General features: G+C 37.6%; 2 protein-coding genes across 2 annotated transcripts; one reads left to right on the forward strand and one right to left on the reverse strand.

Moving 5' to 3' along the window:
- Positions 1-19,025, reverse strand: RPAP3 (RNA polymerase II associated protein 3). Its single transcript, XM_039726759.1, has 17 exons — positions 18,914-19,025; positions 17,152-17,310; positions 16,443-16,583; positions 15,904-16,026; positions 14,622-14,749; positions 13,955-14,076; positions 13,559-13,629; positions 12,461-12,592; positions 10,960-11,087; positions 9,231-9,352; positions 7,717-7,787; positions 7,447-7,563; positions 5,102-5,310; positions 3,773-3,968; positions 3,077-3,174; positions 1,578-1,678; positions 1-489 (listed from the first exon to the last, which is right to left on the reverse strand). The coding sequence occupies exons 2-17, from the start codon at positions 17,305-17,307 to the stop codon at positions 398-400; spliced, it is 2,007 nt and encodes a 668-aa protein (XP_039582693.1). The 5' UTR covers positions 17,308-17,310; positions 18,914-19,025; the 3' UTR covers positions 1-397.
- ATP23 (ATP23 metallopeptidase and ATP synthase assembly factor homolog) lies at positions 17,906-26,525 on the forward strand. Its single transcript, XM_039726676.1, has 8 exons — positions 17,906-17,971; positions 18,816-19,078; positions 20,203-20,298; positions 20,406-20,487; positions 20,769-20,906; positions 23,296-23,379; positions 24,313-25,578; positions 25,684-26,525. Exons 1-7 carry the CDS (start codon positions 17,906-17,908, stop codon positions 24,514-24,516), a joined length of 933 nt encoding a protein of 310 aa, XP_039582610.1. The 3' UTR covers positions 24,517-25,578; positions 25,684-26,525.
- The last annotated feature ends 594 nt before the right edge of the window (positions 26,526-27,119 follow it).

Consider the following 27,119-nt stretch of genomic DNA (forward strand, 5'->3'; position numbering starts at 1 on the left):
ATCTTCAATTCAACATTCAGTTTATTTTCTAAAACAAAAACCCCATGCATAATTCTAATATACAGCATTTGATAAACAAAGACATGTTTATAAATATTTTTTCCTTTTAATAAAGATCTCTATCTACAGTCCAGATCCTGAATGCCAATCTGCCAACTGTTTTTCAGGCAAACAGATTCCACTGAAGAAAATGTAGATCCATATTGTTTCAGGTACTGGAAAACAAGTGTACTTCAGAACTAAATAATGATCTCTTCAGGCACTTGCCATTTGGCTAACCCAAGCTTAAGAGTTTCATTATTTATAAAAAAGCAACAAAATTGCAGTCTTTACAGCCTTATTAGCTAATTTCCACATGAAAAAGGTGCAAATCTAGACATTTACATCAGCCATTGTGCTAAGAGAAAATGCCGTATTTCTTCTCCAATTCTTCAACAGAAGCATCTTTTAATCCCATGTGGTTCACATGATTGAATAATACCTGTGTAACTGAAAAAGAAAATCCCAACATGAATTATTTTTTAAATTCATACTATTAAAGTAAATTAGTTAAGTCTTTCCTTGGTGAGAGTAAGGGGCATATGGATTATACAGCTGAAATACCACTACATTTTTGAACTAGTGGGAGGATGAACACAAGTAGCAAAACAAAACTCTCACTTTGTTTCGATGCCCAGGAGCTGCCTAACAACACTTCCTTAAACAGGTGTAATCCAGGACAGACAGCTTTTAGTTTCTTTACTAACTTGACACTCTGCCACTACATGCAGAAGACAAATGTTAATGCCAATGGCAGATAAAGCTTACATCAGGTGACGGCATGAATGCCATTTGTAAGAGGCATTGCACTTCAGTAAGTCAAGTTACGTTATTTTAAGGAGATTCACGTTTCGAAATTTTTCAAGTTCAATGGTAATTAGTGAAACTCAGCTGTAGATAGTGAATTTAAATTTACACGGCGCCAGAGAAATGTTTTTAAGAGTCTCACTATTACATAGTCTGTCTGGTGTGCTAAATAAAGAAAAAGTTTGAGACAAAACCCACTTTTATAAACCATGAATTCAAGCCAATGTCAACACAAATTGCAAACTAACATAATTGATACCTCTAGAAAAGGACAGAAAACTAGGTCGTGAGCTTTAGAGATTCTGTTTTCATTCTTTTGCCAAAAGAAAAATCAGGATTTGTCAAGAAATAGTTGTAAATTGTAGACACTGTATAATCTGGATACCTTGGATCTCAGATGCAGGATTTTATATAAATTCATAAATTTGTAACATTACCAGCTACAAACTGACAAGCCGGCAAAGTTTATCTTATCAGAATAAAATGCCGTGGTATTCCTGATTAAAATAAGAGGCTTTAGCTGCAGTTTTCTAGTCTAAATAATAAATAAGGAGTCAGAGGATTAAGAAAAATTACATGACATTCATATTAACTTCTAAAACAATAGAAAGCTAGACAACTAAAATGATTATTCCACAGAATAAACAAGAATAAGGTTAAGTTTTATACAGTTTTGCCAGATTCTACAGTATCACAAAGTAAGCTTACAAGGACACTACCAAATTACTTACTCTTTTTTTCTGAACCTGACATAAACATTACTGCCATATCAAATCTTTTTAATTCAGCCAGCCTCTGGAGGATTTCAAGGATGAGTGATGGCTCCTCTTTCCTGAAGAAGATTGTTACAAATATAAAAATAACCACCGTTGATTAGAAATATTCAGTAGCTGCAAGCAATATTGAAAAACTCAGGAACAAGAAATTAAAGGACCGATAAAATTCCCCTCTTTCATATTTGTTATCTTTGTCTTTCCATTTGTCTGCTCACAGAGCAAAAAGTTGATATCCAGAAACTTTTATGTAGGTATTATTGCTCTACTGAGCAAGAGTGAAGAAACACAAAAACCTAGACTGATGCAAACTGACTGCTGGTCATGTACAGAATATCTACTACATCATTTAAAGCTTACACCTGGCCATAACATCACTTTTTATATGTATCAGGAGTGTGAAAGGAAGCAGCACCTGTGGCCATAGAAAACTCATTGAAAAGCTGAGCCAATTACAGCTGCCTTAATTTTCATCCATACAGACAATTCCTAGATTGTGTTCATTTTACATTTTTCTGGTCAACAGTGAACAGGCACTGCCTTTGTTACAAATACTAACAAATAGTATTTTTTCCTTCATAATTTCAACATTTCTTTTGAAGGGGACAGGACTCCTACCTTACAGCAAACAATTTCTGCTTCCTAGCCTTTTTATGTTGTATAACCAAATGCAGGATTGTATCTCTTAGACAGTATTTTTCACCCATTTGATGGATATTTTATTTTTTAAGGAAACCAAGGGAAAGGCAAGCATTCATTTATGCCTGCTTATCTCCATAAAACAACACCGAAAAACAATGTGTGTGCTTCTCAGTGTAATTCAGAAAAGCAGTGCAGTGCCTCTGACAGACAAAATGAACTTTAGGACTCAAATGGTAGCATGGACAGAAATTTCAAAAATAACTTGTCAGGTCCTGTCTTATCAGAACCCCAGTCTCCAATACACATTTGCTACAGGCAACTGTAAAATGCTAGCAGACAATTAAGTCTGAATGCATCACAGTAAACGTGGCATAAAACCAAAACCCTCTGAATTTCTCAGCTTTAGAAAGTTAAAATAGAGGACAAAGCACAATTCTATGTGCTCTCAGAATACACACACAATAATATGAAAAAAAGCTATTTCATACAAATTAATTCAAGTGTCTGGTGCTCTTTAGCAAAGCACAATTCAACAACAACTCAGTAAAAGTATTTTTTTCACTTCTTTTCTAGCTGTTTTTTCATGATGAGTTTCACTTCTAAAATAGCAACTATTGAGTAATTCCAATGATTTCATTATGCTCATGTAATGCTGTGTGCTGGAAACAATTTTGTAAGCCTGAGGTTGGGACTAGAGAGGACATAAAAAACCCCCAAACACAAAACAAAAAAACAACAACCTCCCCCCATCACAAGAGCTTATTGCTTTCAAAACAGCAAAAAGCAATGTAAAACAAAGGAGGAGTTAAACTTACTCAACATAGAAGTCATGTAGAATTTTCAGGATCTGGTTGAACAAGTCTGGATCTAAGGACTTCTGAAACAGCTTTGCATAAAGCGAGGGCTCTATTTGCTACATAAAATTTTTATAAGTTGATTTTAGACAAAAAATACAACTGAGTCATGAGAATTACATATGCATTTTTAGACAGTCATAAACAATGCTGAAGTGCATGAAAGCAAAAAACCAAATCACACAATTTAACATCAAACAACTATTTTTGCTTGTTTGCTTGGGTTATTTTACTAAAGGTAACTTTTAAATTCTCTTAAAAAATTTAAGTGATTTTTGTTTAAAATATGTGCGAGTAAAAGTACACATTAAGTAGATTGCTGTGTTTCAAGCATCTGCTCAGTTTAAAAATGTCACTATGTCTAATTACCGTAGAAGCACTAATTTCAAAAATTAGAATTTAATGGAGTTACTAATATAAAGTCTTTAAAGAAGGCCTATATTTGAAAAAAAATGCAGAGACTGTACTTAAAGCAAATAAAAAGGCACAAAAGAAGAAAAACTCACATGCACATCAGACTACTTATTGTTATGTGAAGACAATTAAGTAAAGGGATTATTGTACACCCAAGACAAACTAAACACACCTAAGGGTACTCTTTCTTCAACTGATGTTGAAGAAACTGTCCAAACACTGTTGATACTCTATGTTTCATACCTTCAGGTACAAGTACATGTTTTCAGGGCAGTCTTTCAACTTTCTGAAGTCAGATTCAAGCTGGAAAGAATTTGCAGGAATGGGAGGAACTGGAGAAGCAGACATAAATGACCTTCTGATTTCTTTTTCTCTCTGTTTGCTTGCAGGAAAAGATGGATGCAATGTTGATGAAGTTCCTTTCACATTTACAGGCAGCCTGCAAAGGTATTTTGAAACACATAAATCAACTTTTAAGGAAATTCTACAGTGAGACCTAATTGGAGATTCCTCTATTCATTAAAAGCTAAAATATCGTAAACTTTTTAGAAAATAATGTGTTTTAGTTTAAGCAGATATTTTAAAATTCCTTCAAATTATACAAGCTTTATATTTGATTCACCTTTTCTAAAAAAAACCACATTTGCAAATACTTAAATTTACTCAGCCTCTCTCTACTTTGTTTCTGGAAATAACTGCATTTTATAGTAGGTTTCTCCCATATATACCTGCCAAAACCAAAAACATATAATATTTTCTGCAATTTCACAATGCAAAGCAGAAACAATGTCAAATTGATAGACTAGTTTCAACACTGATAGCAGCAAATCTATTTTTTGTCCTATAATTTGTCATTTAGGTCCACTGATTTCTTAGAAATTAAGAAATGGCTAAGAATATGCTTTTTTCTTCAACACTTCACAGTAAATCCATCTAACTGAGCTAGAAAAGGTGTGTGGGGCCAGTGCTTCTCACAGAAATTCTTTGATAAGGATTCTTCACATCAACAGAACGAGGCAGTGCCGATGCAGCGGAAAACGAGTTCCAAGACTGAGCAAGGATAAAGCTTGAGTACTTCAGCGAGACAGATTTCAGTTTGCCTAACAGCGTGACTTAGAAACTGAGCACACCCAAAGCCACCACGTGCCTCAGCAGAGGAAAGGCTGGTGACACTCCTCTGCTCCTCCTCTCTCACACAACTGGGGCACAAAGAATGCTTGAACCCTGTTCAAAATATCTTCTAAAAAACAACAAATAGAAGTTGTAAAAACAACTAAGAAGATGGTGTGCGCAAGCAAGAAAGACTACAGCATGCAGGAAAATATGAATGCCTATATGTTTGCAATGTAATCCTGAGTCTTCCACCTGACACTAAACAGACAATATTTGTCTCAACCACTGAGTGGTCAAAAAGGCAGATGTGCAAGAACTGCAGTTTTTTCAACATTTCTTTTTCAATTCAGATTCTCCAAACTATCTTCAATACCCCACCACATGTAGACATCTGGAAATTAAGATTATATTTCAACCACATTTTCCTTTTAAAAAGAAGATCAGAATTATTATACTTACTGTAATAGCGACGTATCACTAATTTCTTCTATTTTCAAGTGCTTTGCTTTTGGAATATCAACTGCAGTCAACAGATCATCCTGATCTAGAGCTTCTGTTGCTTCAACACCCACTGAATTCCTCCAGTTATTGACTAAAGTAGTGGTGGGCATGTCACCATCTGATGCATCATCATCAACTTCTTCAATATCTATTCTTCGCAATGGCTTCTAAACAGAGCACAGACCTCATGTCACATGTGGACTCAACACAAGTGTTTAAACAGACTCCAGACACAGCTGTGTGTAACTTAAAATAATTGTATGATAACCAGTTACCTCTGCAGTGGTGCACAGAGAAGACACTTTGCATAAAGGTCAATGGCAAAACCAGGAAACCATAAAAATCTACATGAAGCCTGATATGATAATTTTATTGCTTTATCCTCCTAAACCAGTGTATCCTTACCCTAGAGGATCTCCGTATGCAGCCTGTTTTCCCAGTAATAATTAAAAATGTTTACTTTTTTCACATTAAGGTTGAATAGGCAAGATCTGTCATATACTTTGTCCTACTATGTGGTAAAGCTTTGTAATTTAGCAAAAGAAAAAAACATCCAACAGCATAGGCCTTGGCCCACAACTTAGAATTTTGATGTAATAAATATCTAACTCAACCCTGCTGACTGACCAAATTACATACCTTCTAAGGTAATTCATTCCACCATATGCTAAAATGCTTCAGCTTATTTAATCTCTGCATGATCCCCATTATTTTTGACCATCACCTAGTACCACCATCACAGGTCTTAGAAAAAAAGCTCTCATCACTTCTTACATTAGAACTTCATTCCTGAACATGAACATAGTAAGTATTGCTCTAGAAATACTGATGCAAATCCACACGCTTAAACACACTCAACAATTTAGACTTCTGGGAAATGGCAGTACTAAAAGCACAGATGTTTCATCTATACTTATTATACCTTAACAAAACAACAAGAGGAATACAACCAACCTAGCATCTTCGCTTAATTTAGTGGCCAAATCAAACACTCAATAAATATAACTGCCTACAGTATTCCAGCTACTTCACAATAAATTCATTTATGTTTAAAGAAATAATGTTTCTAGTTAAAGAGAGGACAAGATACTCCTCTTTCCCAAAGGATCAAATTAATCACACATTTTCTATTAAAACTGTCCATCTGAATTACGTTACTTATGAGGGTAAACAAAGGTTTTCAAATAGCATGAGTTCATACATGTACAAAGTACTCTTTGTATTTACACAACTCATTGCTGAGTGTATAAAGACTGAATGTATTAAAAGAGGAAGTCTAATACATAAAGAAACCTGGTATTACATTTTTTCATCTCTAACTCATTCATCTGACTATAACCACTGATAATTCATAATCCAAATACATTGCTTATTGAAAACCAATATCCAGCTGTCCTGCAGTTTACATGGATGAAAATGCATGCTCAAAGCTCTTTGGAAATCAGCCCTATGTGACAGCAGCATATGGCACAAGTAGGCAACTTGTCTTATAACCACTACAGCTGCTGTAAAAACTGTAAACAACAGTAGAAATGAAGAAAAGTTTACCCAGAGATTCTCAACTCTCTCTAATTTACTCTCAATTGCAATGGTACCTACGGGCACAAGCCAGGGTTTTTGGGCTGCCTGCCTATTCCACATTATAAATGTATGCATATACCATGTTTGCTGAGGGTGGTACTGCAGACTGAATGCTTACCCCACCACTACTGTGAATGTCAGCATTTCCATGAGTGTTTATGTTCTTGAAAAATATCAAAAGAGTAAATTTATATATTTTTGGCTTTCCACAGGCAAGGCTATCTATCAGGGGTTAGTCTACAATATAAAAAGCAGATTTTAATTCCAACCTCTCTGTTCCCACCATTATAGAAAGCAATTCATGTAACAACTTACTGTTGATTTAATCTGTAATGGATTATCAATCATTTTCACTATATTTTTGATGGTTTACCCAGAGATTCTCAACTCTTTCTAATTTACTCTCAATTGCAACGGTACCTATGGGCACAAGCCAGGGTTTTTGGGCTGCCTGCCTATTCCACATTATAAATGTATGCATATACCATGTTTGCTGAGGGTGGTACTGCAGACTGAATGCTTACCCCACCACTACTGTGAATGTCAGCATTTCCATGAGTGTTTATGTTCTTGAAAAATATCAAAAGAGTAAATTTATATATTTTTGGCTTTCCACAGGCAAGGCTATCTATCAGGGGTTAGTCTACAATATAGAAAGCAGATTTTAACTCCAAACTCTACTCTTTCCACCATTATAGAAAGCAATTCATGTAACAACTTACTGTTGATTTAATCTGTAATGGATTATCAATCATTTTCACTATATTTTTGATTTCTGCTTCTTTTATCAATACTGCAGGATATTCTTGGTGAGTCTGCTGCTCTTTCTCAGCTAATTCCTGAAAAAAACACCAAGAGATCAGGTGTTTAATGAATAAATCCAAGGTATGTTAAAAATAATGTAATAAAGAATAAAAACTTTCTAGTACTATAGCCTTACAAAAAACTCCTAAAAAAACAAAACCCCACTGTACCCAAATAAGTATACATACATTCCTTATTTTTGTGAGTTCGTTTATTGCTTGTTTATTTCCAGGTTCCAGCTTCAAAACAGCTTCAAAATCTGAGTAAAAAACAACACAGAAACTGTAGATATTTCAGATTACAATGTACACATGACAGATTTTTAACCTTCTATTTTCCTTTCATAGCTCTAAAAAATATTTAAAGGCAGGTAAATGACAGAATGGCCAAGGTTGGAAGGGACCACCCACCAGTGAGTCATATGGTCCAACTTCCCTGCTCAAGCAGGGTCATCCTGAAGTGCAATGCACAGGACAGCATCCAGACAGTTCCTGAATATCTCCAGTGAGGGAGACTCCACAACCTCTGGGCAATCTGTTCCAGTGCTCGATCACCTGCACAGTAAGAAGTTCCTCCTCATATTCAGATGGAACTCCCTGTGCATCAGTTTCTGTCTGTTGCCTCTTGTCCTATTGCTTGGAACCACCAAGAAAAGCCTGGAAACATCCTCTTGACACTTTCCCTTCAGATCCTGATAGACATTGGTGAGGTCACCCCTCAGTCATCTCTTCTCAAGACTGAACAGGCACAGCTCTCTCAGCCTTTCCTCATAAGAGAGATCCCCTTCCCCTGATCACCTTTGTCACCCTCTGTGGGACCCACTCCAAGAGCTCCATGTCTCCCTTACATGAGGAGCCCAGAACTGGGCACAGCACTCCAGATGTGCCTCAGCAGGGCTGAGTGGAGGGGCAGGATCACCTCCCTGGACCTGCTGGCAGTGCTCTTCCTAAAGCAGCCCAGGATTCCATTTGCCTTCTGGCCACAAGGTCACTGCTGGCTCATGGACAGCTTATTTTCCACCAGGATCTCCAGATCCCTCTCCACTGAGCAGGTCAGCCTGAGTCTGTGCTGGTGCAGGCGTTGTTCTTCCCCAGGTGCAGGACCCTACATTTGCCTTTTGGATTTCTGAAGGACCTCTCTGCCCAGCTCTCCAATCTGTCAAGGTCCTTTTGGAAGGCTCACAGCACTCTGGGGTATCAGCTGCTCCTCCAAGCTTTGTATCATCACTTAACTTGCTGAGGAGGCATCTGCCCCTTCATCAAGTCACTGATGAAGAAGTTCAACCACAGTGGGCTCAGTATTGAACCTTGAGAGACACCACTAGTGACAGGTCTCCAACTAGACCCTGTGTCACTGATTAAGACCCTCCAGTATCTGTTATTCAGTCAGTTCTCAATATATCTCACTGTCCCCTTGTAAGTCATCCTAATGCCTATATAATGACCTACTTTTAAATGAACTTTCCAAACTATTTCTTATCACTTATCATAAACAGCAACAGCTGTAATTTCACACAGAACTGTCTTCCCATTATGTGGGCACCAACACAAGAGTTTTTGCACATATTCAATGAAATACAAGAGAAACCACTAAATTCTTAATTTCTGCACTGATAATCTCAGTAAGTTAGAACAAGAAAAAGATCAGGATGTCCTTATACTGATCTCATACCTACTACATTTAGGCTAATTCAAAACCATACCTTCAATAGCTTCCTTTAGCTTCCCAAGAGCAACTCTGGCAGCTCCTCTTCTGGCAAAAGCTTTAGAATAGGAAGCATCTAAGAGCAGAGCTTGTGTGCAGTCATCTTCTGCCTCTTTGTACCTCAGCAAAAGCATACCGCAAAATTAATAATCAGTTTCAAGAGGCAGTTTCAATTGAAACAATAGAGCTACCCAAACCAATTAACAGACAAAGTTAGATCTTCATTACCTACATACATAAACATATCACTGAGCTAAAATGTGAATTAAAAAACTCCCATAAAATATGGTTTCTCAGCACCCTGAAATTTAAGCTGTATCTTTTGGTATCTCATAACAGAATGCTGACTCTTTTTAGCATTACAAAAAGTCACATCCTCTGTAAAGAAAAAAAACACATTAAAGCTTTTCAGAGCAGAGTCCACTTTAGAAATTCAACAACTGCCTTAAAATCAAAGTTAGTACCATGGCTTTGTACTTCTGAAAACCAGAAATACCATTACAAATAAAGATAACATACCAGAGAGGAGAAGCAAGTATGCATGAGAATAAATTTCTCTACATTTGGAATTCTGTGACTTGTCCTTAACTATCTCAGAATGAGAACTCAGAATATCCTTGCATTAATGTCATTTGCTTCATTTTAAGATTAAATTTCCTCATCCCATTGATACTGTTACATTAGATCACTATTTCACTATGTGCTTAATAAAATATTATCTTTCATTACTTTCCTCCATGTTCAAACTATCATTAAATTTACGCAAATTAAGTTTTATTTGCTGTTCTCACCAGCACTAGCAGTTTGTAAGAATACCAATGGGCTTTTGTTGCATTTTATGTTTGGTCCTCTTTCACAAGACTCATGATACAGGATTTATCATAGGGAATCAATTTTCTTGCTTGGTCATTCAATTAAAGTACTGCTTCCTCTGAATCTCACAGATTATTTGCATTCTGATGTCGTTTAAATTACAAGTGTTGTGTTAGAAATACTATCCATGCAACCCATCTTATCCTAATTAGAGATCAATCTACTATCTCTAGATACTCAGCCATGCCACACTAAAACAGATGACCAACAAAACCCTCTGCTCTTCATGCTACCAGCCTACTGTAACTTACCACACCATCACAGAGTTGAATGAAGTTCACACCTAAAAACTGGCCATATGGAACTTATCTAATTTGCTGTAAAGCATGAATTTACATACAGTTTCTGGGTCATTTGGATAAAACTTAATTAAAAATAAACAAGCAACACATACATGCCTCTATCAGTGAAGTTAGAAAGCCATTTTAAAATGTAAAAACTTCCAGAAAAGGCTTTTATTCATTCCCTCCAAAGACAGAAGTTACAATTCACTTCCTTTTACAGAGCAATGTTAGTAGCAGACTGTGTTTCATAGTCCAAGACAAAGCTTTGGCAGTTCCTTTCAGAAAGGTGAATATCTGGATTTTGCACACATAAAAGAACGAAAATCCAACGTCAGAAATTATTATTTCATACTGGTGCTATTTTATTCTCAGAACTTGCTTCCTACAAATTGCATTTTGAGATCACACAGATTTGTTTCCTCTCCTTTAGTGCTTTCAATGTGATTTATTCATACTGAATTTTAACAAAAATGAGAAGGAGTGACAATAACTCAAATCGAGTGAAAATCTGCTGGATCATTATTCCTCCTGATTTACAACAAACAATGCAGCATGTGCAATTCCACTTACTTCTCAATCTTTAGGTAGGCCATGGCTCTGTTAGCTGGCAGTAGTGCATTGGTGCCATCTGCTGCAATACCACGGGTGTAACATTCTATTGCAGCCTCATACTTTCCTTCTTTGAAATAACCGTTACCCTGGAATATTTGAGTCCGAGAAAAGAACAAAACAAACAGCATTGAGAAAATCCAGTGCAATTAACTTTTTCTTACCCATTTTTGCAGAGAGGGTGACAACATTATGACGAAGATGAATTGTAAAGAACACACACAACAGGGCAGACAGTTACAGCGTATTTCTCCCTATCTAAGTTTGGAGGCAGAACACAAAAAACTATCTTAATACTTTCTAATACTTCAAGGATAAAAAAAAACTTTGCTACATGCATAGTTCAAATGCAGACTAGACTTGTAAGTCTACAACTTATTTAACTTTATGCTTCATGTGCAGAATAACCTACCCTGGACCTCATGAATTTAAATACCAGCTGAACATTGACAATTCCTCTTTCAAGATGATTTTCTGAACTTGACTAATTCATATTTATCCTGCTCCATAAAACTCATCCTCAAATATTATTTGGGTCCAAATGCTGTTGTTTTCTAATTAATGCTCCATAAAAAAAATTATACCATTTTTTGTTTGTTTCTGGGGGACTAAAATTACCTTTTGCTTCTCAATACTCATTTGAAGCTGCACATCTCTACTACTACTCTACTGACTGACAAAAAACCAGAAAGTTCAGACTTGACAAGGATCCATGTCACCAAGAACATGCCAGCAGTGAGTCAGCTCTGCTGCTAATGAACTGTTGCATTAGACTGAAATGTCTCTTCTGAGACCTAGTCAAACTCTTGTTCCTCAATGCATACTTTCATTCTTATCTAATTACTTCTTACAACCAATACAGCAAATCTGAATAATGATAAGTTATGAGTTACATAGCTAGGTAAGTGAGCAGAAAAATTATGGTTTAGTTTGTAATGCTATTTATTGAAAGAGTGGTGAGAGGGAGAAATCAATAAGCCAACTGAGTCAAGACTATGCATACAGAAATACATTTTTTATTGTCATTGTTGCCTGCACCACCAAAGTCCTTTTTATAACCACTATTCATCATGTAATCAGAGAAATAGTCCACAACTCCCTTGGACAAGTAAGAATCAAGACTCTTACAACAATGGAGAAATGGAATCTTTGTAAAGTGCAGTTTAAGTTCTACGTGTCTTACTGCGTATTTGAAATTTTGCAGATACAATGTGGGCTGTAAAAGCTACCTTTTAGAATTATTCCTCCAGACAAATCCAAACAGAACTCACTGTCCCACTCACCTTCCTAGAGGCAAAATGGGAAACACTTAAGGACACATCAAGGACATTCCATGTATAAAGCTCAAGGTGTATCAGGTTTAATTTATACATTTGCATAACTAAAAGCAGCATAACTAACAGCACAACACCACCTTTGTCTTTGCTAGGTTTCTCCTGTTCCACCGGAACCTGTGACCTACCAGATCTTTTTCTGCAATTGCCTTCTGCTTGAGCTGCTGCTCTTCAATGCGCTGCTTCTCTTCATCTGTTAATCCTGTTCTGACTGCATCTTCAAACTCTTTCTGTTCTGAATTTTGTTTTAACGACAGAGCCTGTAAAAACATCATTTTTCCCTTCAGTATTTCCTCACTTAAACATTTTCAGAACATAAATTGCAATAATTTCTAAACCTTTAAGATAAGAAAATCTGCCAAGCTATTTAACAGAAGTGCCTGTGTTGTAAATTAAATACAAATTGAAGAGACAATTTAAAAACAATTTGTTTCTTGAAAATGTATTTCTTTGAGGGACTTCAAGTCAGAATAATGCATGGCAAACAAAAAGTATGTAACTTCTGAAGCACAGCGTGAAATGACTCATGGAACCTTTCTATACAGTCCAATTCACATATCTTTTATTTCTTCAATTACTAGAGACTTTGACATCTTCATTCTGAAAATAAACTTTTCATGCACTATCAAAAACACAGTTGAAGAAATATAAGTAAATTCATACAGAAGTGACAGATGAGTTTATATTTACAAAGGTCATAATAATTAACATTCTCCCTGTCACACAAAGGATCTAGCTTGCACTAGAAGTATTTTGTTCTGTTCTTAGAACAGCTTTCTGGTTTGGGTGACCACAGCAATCACTACAAGCAGGCGAGCAATGCAGTCTTATGGCCAAGAGAACACAAAAGTTCCCATGTGTTGTGCTTCCTTATACCAAAATACTAAGCGTGACTGGAAAAAGCATTAACATAGGAGGTAGAAAACTGCAGAAAATTAAAAAATAAACCAACCAATCCACCAAAACCCAACCAACAACAAAAAGTCCAAAAGACACCAGATGCTGCACACATGCAGTCTTAGTCTGCGATCCAATATTACACTGATATTTGCATATGTGTGAGTTTCTCCAAAAGAAACTCCATTAAAGATTTTGACCTTGGTGAACTTCAGATGCCAGAAAAAGCATGTGGGAATTTATTGAATCAGTTCTTGTTATAAAAATTGACACAGGTGTAAACTGAACAGGGTGTATTAATTTATGTTAGGACCTAATAATCTTTTTACCTGATTAATTTTCTTCAGTTCATTTTTTGCTTCGAGATTGTTTGCATCCAGCTCCAAAACTTTTTCATAATCTATCAGAAGACCAGAAAAGTATGTTTTAGGTAGGAAGCACAGACCAGTAAGCAGAACATTTCTGAGATAAAAGTTTTTTGTAACTACCCAAGAAATTTCAAGGAATACATCATTCTAGAACAGTTAAAGCTGAATTATTCAAGAACTACTAACATCTACTGCTATAATTTGGACTTGCTACTTGAATTTTACCTTGCCAGAAGAATATGCAACATGGTATTTCATTTCTTTGTTTATAGGAAATGAAAATTAAATTCCTACATCAAAGAAGCAGATCACACAAGTTAGTATGCATCTTAAGAAAATAATTTTAAAAAGACCCACCTTCCTTAGCACCTTGAAGATTTTTCAAAGCAAAGCGAGCGGCCCCTCTTCTCGCATAAGCCTTTATGTAATTTTTATCTAAAGCAAGTGCTAAATTGCAGTCAGATTCCGCAACAGAAAACCTACCAAAAAATGAATTAGTAGTTTGGACACATCTAGGTTACAAACCTCAAAATTTCAGCAGTTCATCTTACTCTGAGCCTCACCACGTTCTTGGTAACATGGGAATCTTACATGAATAACAAGGGGCACAAACCAAGTACTTACACATTTCTTGATTCCAAATACATTTAAAAACAAGAAAGGAAAACAGCAGTAAAGAATCTCTACTGCCACAGGAAGAATAACCAACTCCCCTTTCTTCACCCAAAACAAACCAAAGCCTTAGAAATAGAGCTCACTGAATGTGAAAAGCAGTTTAACTTTCTCTTTTTCTTCAAGTCTTACACTGTTAACACAGAAGATAGTGAACTGCTAGTGTGCAAGCCAAGGAAAAATTGATGAGGGACACTACCAGATTGCTTCTCCTGGCAATTCCTAATTTACTTTGAAACTGGAAGGCAGGTTGCAACAACGTAGCATGAATCAAGAATTAAAACTAGATCAAAAATCTGCAGGTAGCATTTCAAGTACAAAAATATTACAGATTTAACAATGCTAGTCTTACTTTTTCATTCTGTAAAAAGCTGATGCTCTGTTTGTGGGCAATACTGGATTGTACGGATCAGAATGCATCCCTCTAGTATAGCATTTTATAGCTTCATCAAAGTTTCCTTGTTTAAAGTAGTTATTACCCTGTGAATAGAAAATAAGCATTTTCAGCAAGTTACTGTACATTGGCAGCTACATTGCTAATTAAAAATCTTAAAAAACCCAAGTATTTTAGAAATGCTTATATATTTTTGTTCAACATTTCTCACTAAATACTGCTTTACGACAAAATATGCTAACTATTCTAAGTGCACCATATTTAATAATTTTCACAATATATTCTATAACAGAGGTCTATAAAATATTCATTTTCAGTGTCTCTAGGTTATTTCCAGAAATATGTAACAAGCACATACAAGCTACTTAAATTACCAAATGAGGTTTTTTTAAGTTTTGAGTAACTAGCTTTGGCATCTTTGCTTTCCAAGTTTTTTCATTTCTGCCTTCTCTGGGAACTTGCACCCTCAATAACCTCACTGCAGCCAAGATAATAATGGCCAAAGATACCGCAGCTTCTCAGTGCAGACTGCAGATTACACGTGAAGGAATTCCCATAGCAGCAGGAATACAACACAAATATCACCCACTTAGACAATTTAAAACAAACAAACAACTCATCCCACAAAAACCCAAACCAAAGCTAGAACTACTGATATCAATATGGACTGGCAGATGGGTTAGGTGATTGTTTACAAACAGAAGTTTATCAAAAACAGAAGCTGCTAAACAAGTTAGCCTCTTTCTCATAGCAATGAAGCCTGAGATAGATCTCTTTCTATATCCTACCTTATTAGGTAAAACTGAAGTGGTATAAACTTGCCATTATTAAAGCAATGAAGTTCACCCATCATTCCCAGATGTACTGGCCTCATAAAGGAAATATGTTTAAGTTCTTGAAGATTTAGTTTGGGGCATTCAGATGTTGCGTTCAGGTAAAAACCAGTTTGCTCTATATAGCAATTCTGTACAGCCATTCAACTTCTCAAAGCAAAACATCACCAATACATTTGTCATCACAAGCATACATTAATTAGAATCAGCCAAGCTTGCTGATACTGACAATGAGAAGGAATAGAGCTGCAGTGAGAATTTTCAATTTTGGAATAATGAAACACACAGGAAGACTTCCAAATGGGCAATTCTTTTACCAGACGTGTGGTCCCAGTAAATGATCTTTTAAAAGAAAATTACAAATACTCCTATCCTTTTCTTTTTTATCAATAATAAGCATCAATAACCTTTTCCTTCTCTGCAAGAGCCTTTTCAGTATCTACACGAATTCCATCTTCTTCAGAGTCTGATTCTGGAGATACAGAATCATGAGTACTATCTTCTTTATCAAGTTCTTCAAGTATTTTATCCTGGAATGAGAAAAAAAAAATCCAAACTGTTGTCTTCTTTATAATTTAACAGCGCAAAATAATACAAGTAAGATTTTATTAATGTGTCCTCCAACACTGACAGTTGTGCTTAGTCTTATATTCTACTCTAATTACGACCTCTTAATAGGCCTATTGTTAAAACAAGTTTTTTTCTCATTAACCTGAAATTCAATCTGCTGGATGAAAGCACAGTCAACAGAAAACCCAGTATTTATCAATATTCCAAATATTAACCATGCAACCTTTTTGGGAGAAAGCCACCCTATGTTCATACAATACCCAGCACAGTAAGATACTGACTAGTGGACTGAATTCTCAGCACTGTAACAAAATTTTATTTAACACAGAACCAGCTGGGGAGAGACTCTGGCAACAAAGCAAATCTTGAGACTCACCACATCAAGTTTTCCCCATGCTTCATAATCATAAGACTTGATCTTGTTTTTCTTGTTTTCCTCAGAGGTTATCTTTGAAGGGACTTTATTTTTGATTTTCTTCTTTTTCTTAAAAGTCTTGTTTCGAATTGGTGGCAAATTCTAAACAGAATTAAGTAACTTATTATAAAACAGATAGGTGAAAATCACTTGCACTGAAGAATCTGCAGCACCTGTATCTAGACAGAATATCTATCTAGTGGCTAGTTTTATTTTAGAAATCCATCCAGCAAGCTGTTCTCAAGAGCTCTACAAAACCACTAACAACTATAATCTTTCAACACTTAATAGCACATATTACATGCATGATATAAAACTGAGTTTTTGAAGAGTATCATTTGAAGAATCACTTCAATATACTAAATGTCAGCAGTAAATTACCAATACTGATGCTGCAAACAGAAATATTCTCACAGACCAACCCAGAACCGATAAAAAATTCACTGGCCTCATCACCTTCAGGGGCTACTGGCCCACATCTCTGTTGGTGGTGCAGTTTACAGAGGAATCTCTCGTTTACTTTGGGTGACGAACACATCACGGATTGGTTTTTGCCTTCTATTCAGATATTTTAAGTAAAAAATGCAATTTTGCTAATGTAAAACATAATTATTATAAACACTATCACAGTATGAATAGCTGAGTTGACACTGGTCTTGTGTTTTCTTACCTCTTCTGGGACCCCACTCTGTTTCCTCAGTTCAGAATCCACTTCTTTAATATCTTTTTCCCAGCTCTCCAATTCTCTCATAAAATCCTGCAGCTCTTCAGCATTTTGCTTCACTTGCAGCTGCAGTTCTATCGCTTTACTTGGTGCACTCATCATAATCTGCCAAAATTCAAGGAAAAAAGCATTCTTAAAAGAAGTTGGAAATATGTAGTGAAGGAAGCTAGCTACTTCAAAACTAACAAGTCTGACTTACATGCCAGTCAGACTTCCCAACAGCATAGTATGAACATTAAACACTAAAAGACTAAGACAAAACACAGCTTAAATGTCTTTGAAAAAATGAAGGGAAGCCATATTATTCAGATAAAACAAAGTATATCACAACAAAAAGTAATTCACGTTTTCCTAACTAAATATAAGGTAAAGCACCCAAAAGTCAATGGTAATCCTGAAAGTGCAAGTCCCTAAAACACCATTTAATAATTATTAATGCTTGATTGTCTTCATAGATTTTGTTGTCTCAATTTTGTTGTTTTAAGTGAAAGAAGTTTCAATATCACAAAAATATTAAGTCACAATTAAAAAGTAACCTTAAAAAAATGTTGATTACAATTCACAAGAAAAAAAGAAACCCCACATGTGTACAGTTCGTAGCACAAAAATCTGAAAGGATGAAGCAAACATATTTTGATAACAATCATGATTAAGTAACTCATGATAAGCTAAATACAAACTTAGACAAAGAGAGTTATGAATGGTTGCTAACTATAACCCCTTGATGGCAAGCTTCAGGATCAAGCCTCTTGGAAATACAAATAAGGTATTTGTAGAGATACTACAAATAAAGCTTTTAAGGAAGAAATAGGTCTAGGCTATTTGACATACTTTATTTAATGTTATTTTTCACACCCGTGCAATAACCTAGTAGCACAACAATATAAAAATTTATGAGCCAAACAAAGCTAATGATTTCTGTGGTAAAGGGTCTCAAAGAGATGGAAAAACACACGGCACGATTACTAGTGAACTAATGCTACCAAAGCAGAAATGTTTTTACATGGTAAGGAATCAGCAGCTGAGCAGATGCCCTGCTGCAGCAGTTTATTTCTCCCTAGTTTGTGCACAGTGCTGACATAATTATTCTCAGCAACGTATTAGGACTATTTGAAACAAAACAGAAATAAACTTTCAGTGAAGCCAAAAATACACAGCTTTCATCATGTTTCCAGTTACGGAGCTTACTATGTTTTTTTCCACCTTCATCTGTTGCACCATGCCGAACTACCACTGTAACATTCAGTCTGTTACTTTTGTGCAGCTTGGGCTTTGGACCCATCAAATATTCCATACAGCCCAGCATCTCTAGGTAGGTAGAACAAAATACTTAAAAAATATGCAAAAAAAAAAATAAATCTTGTAATCTGTTGAAGTTTCCTTTTTCCTATGTCTGACTAAAACAGTATTCTCACGCAGGCGAAAATCTAACACGAAATCTGGCTGTTTGTTCTCTGTTACTCTAAAGCATCCTGAAGCGTATCAAATCAAATTGCTCCGTTACCCACTAGCCGCGCACGACTTAGCAACGCCTTTAACCCACGCCCTGACAGCAGCCTCTGCGCGCAGCCCTTACACCCTCCAGGGCACTTTTATTCCCCTCTCAACAGGGCTGCTGCTCCCAGCGCCTCCCCTGGAGCGGCCGCAGCACAGGCCCGCCCGGGAGCGGCCCCGAGGCCGAGCAGCCCCTCCGAGCCCCAGCACCCGCCTCTGCGCCGCCCAAAAGTTGCAAGCGAGGCCTTGACTCCACCACGGTGCGCTCGCCCTGCCAGCCCGCGCGGCCCGTGGACCACAGGAGCGGGGATGCGGCCCGGTCCCTCACCCGCCGAGTAAGCGCTCCCCGTCGTCCTGCGGGCCCGGCCGCGGCGCAGAGGTGCCGGGCGGAGCCCGCGGCGGTGACCTTGTGCCGCGGGTCCCGGGCAGGGCCGAGCCCTCCGGCCCCGGCTCCCCCGCGGCGGCCGGGCTGGGCCCCAGCCGGTGGCCAGGTGGGGCTGCTTTGGTTAAGAGAAAATAGAATTTCGAAAGTGGCTGAGAGAGGCTTTTTTGTTATAAGAAGGTTCTCCTGTGCTTCTTTTTTTTTTTTTCCCAGAGAAGTTGAGATGATTTGTCAGTGTCTGTGCATCCGTGCCCCTTGCACTGTTTGATCTGGCCTGTGAGTGTTGACAGCAAACGATGGTCACTGAAGGTCACTCTGTTTATGTTTATTAGTAATAAAATGATGTCAGGAATGACTTGATTGCTGAGCAGCTTTTACTCTGTGTCCTGGGCTACATCAAAAGGACCATGGCCAGTGGGTAAAGGGAGGTCATTCTCCCCCTCTATTCTGCTCTCCTGGGACCCCACCTGTAGAACTGCAGCCAGGTCAAGTGCTCCCAGCATAAGAAGAAGTTGGAGCTGTTGGAGTGAGCCCAGAGCAGGGCTGTCAAGTTGGTAAAGGGGTGGAGCAGCTCCCCCTACAAAGACTGGCTGAGAAAATTGGGGCTCTTCAGCCTGCAGAAGAGAAGGCTGCATGGAAACAGCAGAGCAACCTTCCAGTGTCTGAAGGGGCATACGTGGAAGCCAGACATTCGTCATCAGGAATTGTAGTGATAGGACAAGGAATAATGTGTTCAAACTGAAACAGGGCAAATTTAGGCTAGATATACAGAAGAAATTTTTTACTGTGAGGGTGGTGAGGCACTGGGACAGTTGCCCAGAGAAGCTGTGGTTGCGCCATGCCTGGGAGTGTTCCAAGGCCCAGGTAGATGGGGCTCTGAGGAACCTGGTCAAGTGGAACGTGTCCTTTCCCATGGCAGGGGGATTGGGACTAGTTTATCTCTAAAGTCCCTTTCAACTCAGACTATTCTATGATTCTGTATCACGTATCACGTAGTCTGATTTGTAACAGATTCCAGTTCATTGCAATAGGATTAAATACTGCAAAGTATAAATTTGTGTGTGTAGAGCTTTTCTTATTTGATTTTTTCCTTGACTGTCTTTATATTTTGTTTGTAGATGATTTTCAAAACTATTGTCTAGAGAAATTGATTGCAGCAATGTTTTTCTAGATCCATATGCTCGACTTCTCCTTGAGGCTCTGAAGCAATCTGGTTGGTATGTAAACTAATTTGTCACATTCTGTATAGTAATGTTACTGTGATAAGTAGTGACTGAAGTTTTTCAAATTCTTTCCTGTGACTTTGTTTGTTTGGGCCTTTCAGCACTGTCTTCAATGACCGGCACTTTTCTTGTGAAAACTGTGATGGCTGTGTCAGTGGAGGTTTTGATGCTGCCACATCTCAGGTAGGTGCTGGACATAGTAGCCTTTCAAAGGACTGAAATTTTTTTTAGTGTTTTGTTGCTAGGATTAAATCCACCCATACTGTTACATGAGTTAATAATGAAAACAAGATAAATGAGAGATGTTCCATGGCATTGGAACTAGTACACTTCAGTATGATAAGGCTGTTGATGTTGAAGAACATCAATCCAAGGACCCTAAATGCTGTCAGTGGTGTGTCTCTGAGAAGTAAGGGAGGTGTTGAAACTTAGTGAAAAGACTACCTATATCTCTTTTTCTGCAGATTGTTCTATGTCAGAACAACATTCGCCAACAATCCCATATGAACCGGGTGGTCGCACATGAATTGATTCATGCATTTGATCACTGCCGTGCACATGTTGACTGGTTTAAAAATGTCAAACACTTAGCATGTTCTGAGGTAAGTTAAAATGCTTCTAATGTTGTCATTTTATTAATTATTGCTGGTTATTAGGGTTGCTTTGTGTTATATGGTCTGTTACACAAAATTAATTTGTTTTAATGCTGTTAATACATTTTGTCCTTTCTGTCAGGCCAACCTAAATGGTTTTGTTCAGAAAACACTTAGTTTTCACAGATATTAGTAAGTCCATGTCCTGCTAAGTAGAATGTGATTACTGTGAGTGTAAGAAGTGGTTATTGGCAAACAAGAGAGTTGTTAGAAGTGAAAACGCATTCATATGTTAATCAAATGCTTATAGAATTCTTTTTATTCCAAGCAAGTCATGGTGTGTTGGGTAGTTATCACAGTAGCCTTGGTTTTGTTTAGGTGTTTTTGATTAACCACAAACTTGTCTTTTCCTGTAACATTCGTTTTTTGAGTAATTGTGGTATTTCTGCTAGTACACTGTAGTTACAAATCCATCACCTTTGGATGAGGTTCTGAGCAACCTGGTCTAGTGGAAGGTGTCCCTGCCCATGGCAGGGAGATAAGACCTTGATGATTTTTAAGGCCCCTTAAAACCCAAACCATTCTGTGGTTTCAGAGGACATTTGAGTGTTAAAGGCCTTAACACCTGACACTTTAGGAGGTGAAATTAAATGGAGGCCAGGTTGGGAGGTATTCCTCTTGTGTATGTGACACAGGTGTTGTGTGTATGAATCTGCATGCTTTTATTTGATTTCTGATGTAATCCGTATAATATTGTCATAGAAAAGTCTATCCCAGGCTCAGCTTCACTCTTTCATTTCTGATTCTTCTATCTCCTTCTCTGCCAAGTGGCACAGGGAGCCAGGGAATGTGGTCAGTTCATAACACTTTCTCTCCACTCCTCCTTCATCCTTGCTCTCTTTCCCTGTCCAGCTTGAGGCCCTTCCCACGAAATACAGTCCTTCATGAGCTGCTTCAACATGAGTCTTTCCCTTGGGCTGCTGTTCTTCAAGACCTCCTCCAACTTGAGTTTTTTCCACAGCATACAGTCTTTCACGAATGGGCTGCTCCAGCACTGGTCCCCCAAGGCCCACAGTTCCTGCCAGAAAATGTACTCCTGCATGGGCTCTCTGTGGGCTGCTGCTTTTTTCAGGGCATGTTTGTCTCTCGTGTCAGGATGTCTTCCATGGACTGCTGTGTGGATATATCTGCTCTGCTGTGTTCCTTCACAGACTGCAGGGAGACAACCTCTGTCTCCATGGTCTTTTCCTCTGATGCCTGCAGCACCTCCTCCCTGTCTTTCCTCAGCATCTGTGGGGCTGTTTCCCTCAATTTTTCATCACTCCTCTGTCTCACAGCTGTCCTGAGTTTTTTTTTATCCTTTCTTTAATGTGTAGTCACAGAGCTGAAACCAGCACCACTAATGGTGCGTCTGTTTTAAAACCAGTTAAAACAGTCTCTGTCTGACGTAGGCTCAGCCACTTCTCCAGTCTCACAGAAGACACCCTGGGAAGCCCCCACTGCCAACATTTTGCCATGTAAACTCAGTACAATTGTTCTTAATTATTTACTGTCATATACTTTATTTTTTTGTCCAAGCATTTCCACAGTGCAGAATAAAGCATGTAAACCTCAAACATAAGTTTTATATAAATCAAGATTGTGCATGTTCTTGCTCTTGTCAGGATTATTTGCTCACTTTAGGTCTTTTGATTACTTAATTGTATGATATTTACATTTTTTGTTGCCGGCTTTTTTAATTCTTATTTTTTCATATTTTCTATGCATTTATTTTCACTCTGGTACTTAATTACAGGAAAACAGGATTTATTTACATTTCCTAACAGACTGTGTAGGGTATAGAATATTTAGCAGACAAAAGAAATTCTAGCATACAGGACAAGACAGTTGAGGTAAAACATACATGCTTATTTAAATCTAGCTTTTTGCAAAACGGATGGGTTACTGCTCTTCTGGTGTTGCATCTGTAGTCTTTGAAAGGTATCTGCCTTTCTTCCTGACTACTGTAGCAGATTCTGATACAGACTGGGGAGAATATTCCTTTCCATGTTCTTCTAGCAGTTCATCTGTATACATACACACATACATATACTCTCTACTGCTCATTTATTTAAATTTTAGGGATGTGTGAGGGGTAGAGAAACTTGAAGGTTGTTGTAGTTCACTGAGGCTGAGATGGATGTAAAGGGTATGGTAGTGACAGGTACTTAAGAAATTAAGTATGTATGTGTCAGTACTTAGTTACCTGACAGGTAATTAAGAAATTAAAGTGGCCTCGGGAATATTCTCTACCAACAGTCACCAGAAATATACTGAAGAGAAGTTTTTGTTACAATTTCTTTGACTTTGTATTTTCATGTGTTTCTCTGATCTTATGATTTTTTATTTTTCTCAATAGATTCGAGCTGCTAATCTCAGTGGAGACTGTACTTTGATGAATGAAATCGCCAGGTTTAAATTTGGATTGAAAGGGCACCATCAGGTAAAACCTGTGGCAATGCAAATCTAATAATTTGGTTTTTTACCTACTCAGTCTTAGCCTTCTGAGCTTTCATAGTTGAAAACTTTAAAAAAGAACTAGATGCCATAGAGTTGCTGTTTCCTCTTAACTAATCCTTAATGATCGATGTTAGGTTTTTTTTCCCCACCTTGTTATTTTTATTGGAGTGAAATTCTGAACATTTAGTCCTGTTTTAAAGCATTACCACTGACAATGGATGGCTAAAACCAAACAAAAAGCAGGGCTTGCAGGAAATGTAGTGGAAATACCTTATCCACTTTAAGTGGGTGACACTCTTAAAAAGTTATTGAAAACTGAAGGAAGCAAAATGAGAAGATTTCTAAATAACCACGTGTATTAAGTCTTGTAGGAATTATTTTTGTGAATAATAATGAAGTCTACAGATTGAGACCCAAGTGTCACACATGTTAGAGTGGCAGTTAACTTGTAAATGATGTTTACATATTTTTGGTCTTTTGGTAAACAAACTGTAAGAAAAAGTTACCTTAAAGAGAACTATCAAAATGAAGGCCAGTAGAGAAGTCATTCCTTTGTTTTACAGCATTTCAGTTTGTAAAGGACCCAAGTGGTATTTGTATCTGTTTCTTTCTGACTTTTCTTTAGGTCAAGTTTTATAAATACTTAATACCTACAAAAAATGCCAAATTGTATTTTAATTCCTGTTCTAAAGGAATTAAAAGGAATGTCTTTTAATTATTTTATGGTTTCTGTGTACATGGAAAACTAAAGCACATAGTTTACACAGGATGGAACTAAAATGTACTTTAATGCTTACTACAGGCACTGTTTGACTCTTCTTTCATACGAAATTGTCACCTATATAATAGAAATTAATATTTGACAAAATCTGGAAAAAAATATGCTAATAATGACAGATTTTTTTTTTCACTTTAGACTTGTGTACGAGACAGAGCAATTCGTTCCATTCTGGCTGTTAGAAAAGTTAGCAAAGAAACAGCAGAAAAAGCTGTGGATGAAGTTTTTGATGCTTGCTTCAATGATCTGGAACCTTTTGGAAGAATCCCACACAGCAAGGCAGATGCAAAACGTGCTTACAGAGACTTTCAGAACAGAGATCGCTATACTGCTAATTTGTGAGGGGGGCGGGGGAAGCCACATAAGAAAGGACATTAATATCTGATTGTTCAGTAACATCTGGAGTTATAGTCTATGTCCACAGTGCTTGTGGAAGGGGCAAATCTATCAAACATATAAATTAATTTTTTAGATGTTTTTGATGAGCCAACTTCCATGGAAGTAAGTGGGGTAAGTGTACGAGACTAAAAACGGTGCTTCCTCACCTGTTTCCAGACAGATAATTTAGTATGCCAAATGACTCGTCAAATACAATTCAATGTGCTTCTAATTTTTCACTCTGACTGACTAGGACTTGGTTTCTGAAAATTTTGTTGTCACTGAATAAATCTTTCCATAAAATCTTCACATTTTCCCTGTCTTCGATACACAGTAATGAACTTGATAATCTTCATCACTTTGTTTTAAAAGATGGGCACCTGAACTACAGCTCTATACTCTAGATTTAATAACTGTGGCTAAACCCAAAATTTAGTAACTGCCACATTTGCTTCTGAGCACTTCCTGAAATTCTTGGGTGGTCCAACATTTCCAGTGGTGGGAAGCTTTTGTGACTTAAGTACTTTATGGCCTGAACATGCTGCTCATGTCCTCATTGTCTTTGGTATTGGAGGACTGGGTAAGATGATCAGTGTTGCATTCTCCTGTTCTGTGTTCCAAAATGTTTTGTGACAACAGGACTGTCGATGTATGAAGCTTTTTTGGGCAATTTTGGGCAATACATAATTTGACTGTAGTAGGGCAGCAGGCTCTGGTGAGACTTGAGCTGCAGTGAGGCACTGAACTGCTCAGGAAGGGAAATGTCAGCACATGCACCAATTTCAAGAGCCTAACATGCTACAGCTGAAAGGGGGAGGTAATCCCAAGTACCTTCAAAATTTGGCAGCCTTTGACAGGGCCCTTGTTTGACTAGACTTGGGCTCCTGCAATTCACCTATTTATTTCATGTGCCTACAATGTTTTGGATCTGACCGTCATTCTGTAATTTCCTCCTGGGAAGTATTCAGTCATGTGATAAGTCTTCAGCCCAGTGGTCCTGCTTCTAAGGTGTCACTCAGGAACAAGGTGCCTGATCAGCAGCAGCCACTTTGAAATTAAAACCTAAGCACAGTCCTCACAAAGGACAAAGCAGAACAAACACAAAGTACCTGAGAGAGCTGAGGGAACAAGGTGCCTGAAGGCAACAGTATGTTGCCTTTTCCTGATCAGCAGCAGACACTGAAATTAAAACCTAAGCACAGTCCTTACAAAGGACAAAGCAGAACAAACACAAAGTACCTGAGAGAGCTGATCAAGTCTGAATTGTCTGAATTCTGTTTGTGTTGGACTATGTGTGGTTGCATTTATTTCCAGGTGTAGTAATTCATACCTACAGGAACCATTGCTTCTGGGGCTAAGCATTGATGTAGATCCCTCAGGAAGTCACCCCTGTTGTACTGGAGGAAGTTAGGTCTTGACTAAGATTCTTCAAACCTGTGCTTTCAGTAGTTTTACAGAATTTCAAATTGAGATTTCATAATCTTATTTTCCTGGAGTAATTCATCAGTGACTGACATAATCTCATGGCTGAATATCTGAACAGAAAAAAAATGGGTATAATAACCTAGATACCTATGAGAAAATTACTCATTGAATTCTAGGCTTCCCATTATCCATGTAGTCTATAGACCTGCAGTTTCCAAAATCCTCTGAGGATCAGAGATGCCTCAAAATCAGCATAATAGTATGTGATAATATTCCCTTAACCTTTGCTGTTCTTCAAGTCACTCTTTTAGTCAGTATGATGTATGATGCTGGGTTTTTTATAGCTCTGACGTATATTCTGGCAGATAATGCCTTCCCTTCATTACACCTTATTAACCAACATTCTGCTTGAATGAATGTGTGTGTGTTTGCATTTATATTGTGTTCTGACCAATACATAGTTTGAATACATACATTTGTCTTCTATCTGGGATAAGCTTTATAAAGTCTACTTAGAAATGAAAAATATAGCAATAAAAACTAAAAAAATGCAAGCATGCATGATCCTTTTTTTTTCTTTAACATTTTTGATAGGCAAACATGAAAATGATGAAAATCTTGGAAAGAAAGTATTCCAGAGATATCTGCAAGAAATATTGCTAATAAAGAGGACATTGAGCTATAGAAAGACAGAATTCTTAACATAAATGTGTATATCACTGGAAACAGTTGGAGACCATGTTGGGCACTGTAATCACAAAATGTTTGATTTTGCAATTCTTGGAGAAGTAAGGGACTCAGCAGAACTACCTTGGACCTCCAGAGGGCAGACTTCATCCTGTTTAGGAGCTTGGCTGGCAGGGTGCCGTGGAAGGCAGTCCTGAAGGGAGAAGACATTCTTCAAGAACGAAATTGCTAAGGAACTGGAGCAGCCCAGACTGACTGAACAGAGAGCTTTGGCTGGAACTCAGGGAAAACAGGAGAGTTGGAAGATGGGCCAGGCCTTTCGGGAGGACTGTAAGGATGTTATGAGGTTTTGCAGTGAGCAAATTAGATGGGCCGAAGCCCAGCTAGAACTTAATCTGCCTATTGGGTACAAAAAGCCAATAAAAGTGTTTCAATCAATACCTTTGTGACAAAAG

The sequence above is a fragment of the Passer montanus genome, unplaced genomic scaffold (genome assembly GCF_014805655.1).
Source record: "Passer montanus isolate IOZ18808 unplaced genomic scaffold, ASM1480565v1 scaffold6, whole genome shotgun sequence".
NCBI classification, from domain to species: Eukaryota; Metazoa; Chordata; class Aves; order Passeriformes; family Passeridae; genus Passer; species Passer montanus.